Source organism: Haliaeetus leucocephalus, unplaced genomic scaffold, assembly GCF_000737465.1.
Source record: "Haliaeetus leucocephalus isolate CR32 unplaced genomic scaffold, Haliaeetus_leucocephalus-4.0 Scaffold184, whole genome shotgun sequence".
Classification (NCBI taxonomy): Eukaryota; Metazoa; Chordata; class Aves; order Accipitriformes; family Accipitridae; genus Haliaeetus; species Haliaeetus leucocephalus.
This window is the reverse complement of record NW_010972620.1, coordinates 12065906-12071353: the sequence shown is the minus strand read 5'-3', so window position 1 is coordinate 12071353 and position 5448 is coordinate 12065906. Positions and strand designations below refer to the sequence as shown.

The following is a 5448-nucleotide window of genomic DNA, read 5'->3' as shown; positions in this document are numbered from 1 at the left end:
GGCTTAACGGTCGCCGCACGCGAGGCCGTCGGGGGACAGCGGCCGCACGGGCGGCCGCTGCCTACGTCACCGCCCGCGCGACCCGGCGCCCGCTCAGGGAAGGGTGTGTCGTGTGTGTCTCGTGTGTGTCGTCGTCGTCCCCCCCTCCCCGCGACGTCCCCATCCTGTCCCCGCAGCCGCGCTCCGGGACCGGGAGGCCGCGGACCGCAGCAGCAGCCCCGGGCACGACGCGGAGGCGGGCGGCGGGGCCGTGCCCGGTCGGCCCCGCACCAAGTTCTCGGCCGCGCAGCTGCAGGAGCTGGAGCGGAGCTTCCGCGAGCAGCGCTACATCGGCCTCAACGAGAAGCGGCGCCTGGCCGCCGCGCTGAACCTCTCCCAGAGCCAGGTGAGCGCGGCCGGGGCGCCCCGGGCCCGCCTCTGCCCTCCGCCTGAGAGGAGAGACGGGCCCCGCGCACCGTCCTCCGAACTGCGGGAGACGAGGGGCGTCCGCGGCCCGAGACTGCCTTGGTAGGCACCTCACGACCCTCGGGGGGATGGGGACAGCGACGGCTGCCGCAGGTGCGGCGGGTCAGGCCGGCTGCCTGCCTCACCCCTCTGGCAGAGAACAAGCTGAAGCAAGCTTGCAAGCCTGCTTCAGCTGGCACAGCTCTGCTGTCCACCGCAGCTTCGTGTTAAACCAGAAACAATACGCAAATGGAAAACGGTGATTACGAACTTTAAAAGGTGAAACCTCATCGGAGGTAAAAATACTTGCACAATCACCGGCATTTCAACTTTCAGGGTAATTCTTCCTTAAAATTATGTGCATACTTGGTAGTAGTGCAGGATTTCTCTCTGAACAGAGCTAACCCTACCCAGCCCTTTAATCCCACTGCACCAGTCTTGAGTTACAGGCCTGGTCCAAATCTGATCTCTGAGAAATTGGCTTGCTATGCCTCATGGAGTTGTCACAGCTTGATTCCTCCTCATGCCAAGACAATTGCTCTACAGTGAATATAGATCAATGTTAATTAGCCCTAAATCTTGTAACTGTTAATATATTCTGTTACTCTGACAGTCTGAGTTCAGGATGTACTACTCTATGGAAAAGGGACAAGTGGGTTCATTCTTGACTTCTTTGGTTTTCTTATCCTCAGATAAAAACCTGGTTTCAGAATCGTCGTATGAAGTTTAAACGTCAGACTCAGGATGCCAGGGTGGAAGCTCTTTTTTCAGGCTTATTTTTGCCCTATCGTTACCCAGATATTGCCACATCCAGCTATTCTCAGGGGATGGATATCAATGCATCTTCTGCTTCTGCTGTTTCCCTTCACCCAGCTATGCCAAGCCCTGCCTTGTTGTTACCTTCTGTTCCAGCTCCGTCCCTTCAGCCAGTTTTGCCAAGTCCGGCTTTACTGTTGCCTCCCAGCCCAGGATTATCTTGTTACTCTTCTGTAATTCCAGCAATGACGCTAACCGATGACCTTAAAAGACTGAGGTTCCAGCCATATCTTCCTTCCTGTTAAAAATGCCAAAGTTTACCAGTAATCTAAATAAGAACTGCCAAATATCTCCAAGAGTAATTATTTAACTTATTGTGTTATATTAAATAGATTGACGATTCAATATTTTTTTTTTAAATCAAATTTGGGGGTTTATGTTAAAGGAGAAGAGAATTTGCCTCTGCTAGAGAAGTAATACTGAGAGTGGAAGTGGAAGACTTGAAACTTCCCTTTATTCCTACAGTCTTCGCTATGCTGTACTGAAACTTCTATATGAATTTTCCTATACAAAAGTTTGTTTTCAGAAAATAACCTATAATCATGTGGGGATCTCCACTGAAAAAGTGGAGTGCTGTTTACACTTCAGTTTACATAGTAATTATATCATGTAATAGACAACAGTGTTAAAAACTTTAGCCATTCTACTTGAGTGTGGGTTTTTAAGCAAAAATTTGTAAACTACAGCAAAAGCATTGACATGAGAATGGTACCAAAGCTGGCAGCCCTATGAACAAAACTGAACAAGTTGTCCAGTATTGTCTTTTATCTGTATATTCTGCACCATTGCTAAAGGGGTCTCCCCCTGTTTGTTGATGTAGATATTCCATTTATGCATTTAAAGAGAGTTGAGGCTAAGGAATTAATTGGCAAGCATGTATTTTGATGCCAGTGTCAAACATGCTTATAATTTAAATCTGCTGATGAAAACATTAGTTGTTCACAGGTTCAGGTCTCCTGGGACACTCAAAATGAAAATGTTTCAGTTTTTACTTCTAAAGTTTCAGCTGTAACTTGGCAGCGTCACTAATTTTAAACTGCAGCATTCTGTTAGGCTTGCTATCAGAAACACTCAGGGCTGTTCCTAAAAATACCAAAGCAAGCATTATGGAAAATGTCAAAGTGGAGCCTTTGGGGAATAATGAGAAACAAGATCTTGCATCAGCATAAAGCAACTGCAGCAGGTGTGATTACATCTCCTTCCCTCCCTCTGGCCATCCTAACCTGCTTGCCTGGTGATGGTTAGGCTACTTTGCAATTGTCAAGAGAAAAAAGTTGCCAAACAGGGCCTACAGCCGCCTTGTGCCATGCCCTCCCTTCTTCCCCTCTCTCCCCCCTCCCATTAACAGTTGTGTTGTGGGGCTAAGGAGAGCAAAATTGAAATCAGTCTTTGGTAGACAATAGGAATATTGAGATACAGGAGGGGACGTGCTTCCATCCAAATTCCTGACTCCTGTGTCTCATCTCCTGTCTGATTATAACCTCTGGTGATAAAGAAATCCCTGAGCATGCCATAGCGTGGTAATCTCTGAATCTCCTCTCAGGCACCCTACCTTTCCTACCCAGGGGGAGGGTGGGAGACACTTGAAGGAATCTCCCCCTCTCCCACCACACACCCTCTCGGTGCCACACCAGGACAGCACTGCTCTGAGATGCAGCTAGGCAGCCAAAGGGACAACACATGCGTTTCTCAGTCACTTTGAACACAGACTATACAATGCAGGGAAAATGCAGCATGACCATTAGTGAACAGTCGGCCTCTAATTCCACACCTCGCTTCCCCCAACAACCAGCAGGTTTGCTTTCAACATGTCAGCCTGGATCTTCTTGGAGTTAAGACTGCTTCTGGTTTGGAACAGCATAATTGGAGAAAATTCCCTTTACCCCTTCCAAGTCATTCTTTCACAAGTAAGAAGGCCCTAGGTTATTAAATCAGAAACTCTTGCTGGCTCACTGGATTGGAGGGTAAAGCAGCGGGGAAATTTAGACTACAATGGAGCAATCAACTTAAGTTTCTAATGCATTTAGAAGGCTTTTCAGGTGAATTAAAGAAACTTCATTAAAGTCTAAAAGATCAATAAAGAGTGATAACTAAACTCTTTCAGGAGAGGAGTGAAAACTGATCCCAGGAAGAACTAAAAAACCCAACAGATTGCAGGATTGCTAAAGCAAAAACTTGAGCTACTCCCTTTAAATGTTTCTTCTAAAAGGTTCAATTTACTAAAAAATGGTTCAAAATACGCAGTTATCATGGGCATGTAGTGGTGAATCAAAGGCCAAATTTGCAGATTAAAATCCCATTTAGACAATATGGCTATGAACTGAACACAATTATGCTCTTAAATTTTTTACAAAGTATTTGTTTTGGTAATTGTAAAACTTTAAAATTCCATACTGAAGGCTTGAACTGTTTAATCCCTGTTTAAAGAGCCACACCGACTTAATATTTGTGATTAACACAGCTGATGCTTTCATGTGGAAGATGGGACTGGAAATGCAAAGGAATAAATTGATTAATATTCAGAAGAGAAACTCACCAACAATTTATCCTTCCTCCTGGAGAATGCACTTAGCCAAAAGCACACTGCAATGCAACTGTTAAGGTCCAGCCTCCCAAACACACTCAACAACAGACAGACTATATCTCAGCATGAGTGTAGGAAAGTCAGATAAGATGTATTAAAACATCTAAATCCTTCCCCATTACCCAAAACCGGAATTCAGGTGGCCATGGTCATTTACATTGCACAAGTGCAAGTTGGCACATGTAACTTTGTTCAGATTTTATTTTTACATATATATATATATGGAAAACTAGGGTTGTGCACTGAAAACCAGTTTCTTAACACGCCAATTTCAGACTAAACTTAATAACTTTGCCCTGCACCATGGGAAATCTGGTAAATGCAAGTTTCTGCTACTGCTTTTCTCCCTCCAGTTCCCTTTCAGCAGCTTCCTTTCAGTCTACTATCTTTTGAAGGAAGACAGTAGACTACCAATATTTTTAAAATTAATAGCCTATCAAACAAAAAATTACTGAGTGGCATCACATCCAGTAAATTTTAATACCAATTAGTACAAATATAAAATTACCCCGTTTTGCGTTTAACTTAAAATAATAAACACATACTCTTCCAAATCAGACAAGAGATTCTGAGCACAAAATACATTACAGCATACAACATTTTTCCCCGTTGCCTGCCCCTTTTTGTTTTCACTATAATACATATACAGGGTGGCATTGCTTGTCCATTTTGTTCTGGATAACTGGATGGAAAGAAGGATGAGGAAGAAAGTGTTGCTGGTAGTACGGCTGCTCATTTGCCATAAAGCTGTAGGTGCTTTGCGATGCATCGTGTCTAGGAAAGGAGAAGCTGAACTGCACAGCTGGCACCGGGGTAAAAGGCAGGAGTCTCTGGTGCTGTGGAGCAAAGGGGTAGTGGAGACCATCCTGAAACAGAGCTGGTGGGGTCCCCGGGGGATAGCTGTAGAGCGGAGCAGGAGACACGAGGCTGTGCTGGTGGTCCTGTATCTGCCTCTTCAGTTTCATCCTCCGGTTCTGAAACCAGGTCTTGACCTGAGCAACAAAAAGAACGGGTTGGGGGGTGGAGACAAATCAGGGACTTTGCTTAAAAATAACGTGCAAACTACGAACAACTGTATCTCGGCTGCTTTTGCCATTTTGCTCCAGTTGAATTGACAGAGTCGGACTGATGCTTTCGCCCCAGTTAACCGAGGGCAGAGGATCTGGGCGGTGTGGAGGGGAAGAGGGTCCGTGTTCAGCGATTTTAGATTAATCCCTTTGAGTCTTTAAGACCCTATATAAGCTTTGCAAGGTCTACGCAGATAGCTGTACGTCAAGGACAAGCATTTTACCTTATTAAGAAATAAGGAAGCTTGATACCTCCCCGGTAGAAAGTGCCCCCAAGTTCCCCGAGTGTTAACTCGTTAAAATTCCCGAGGGATCTCACTACCCTTCCCCCAGCCCCTGCTAAACCCAGCTGAAGACGGCTACGCCGCTTCAGCGCGCCGAAGGCCGATGCAAGACCCGGCTGCCCCCGCCCGACGGGAGCGGGCAGGGTCCGCTTCCTCCGGGACCCACCTGGATCTCCGAGAGCTGCAAGGCAGCCGCCAGCTTCCTCCGCTCCGAGGCCCCCAGGTACTTCTGGCGCTGGAAGGTCTTCTCCAG

General features: G+C 46.5%; 1 protein-coding gene across 1 annotated transcript in view; it reads left to right on the top strand.

Moving 5' to 3' along the window:
• Positions 1-1505, top strand: part of VENTX (VENT homeobox) — a 1867-nt gene extending 362 nt beyond the window's left edge. Inside the window, exons 2-3 of the mRNA XM_010565021.1 lie at positions 177-385; positions 1137-1505. Of these exons, the coding sequence (XP_010563323.1) occupies positions 177-385; positions 1137-1505 (578 nt within the window). The remainder of the gene's footprint in view (positions 1-176; positions 386-1136) is intronic.
• The last annotated feature ends 3943 nt before the right edge of the window (positions 1506-5448 follow it).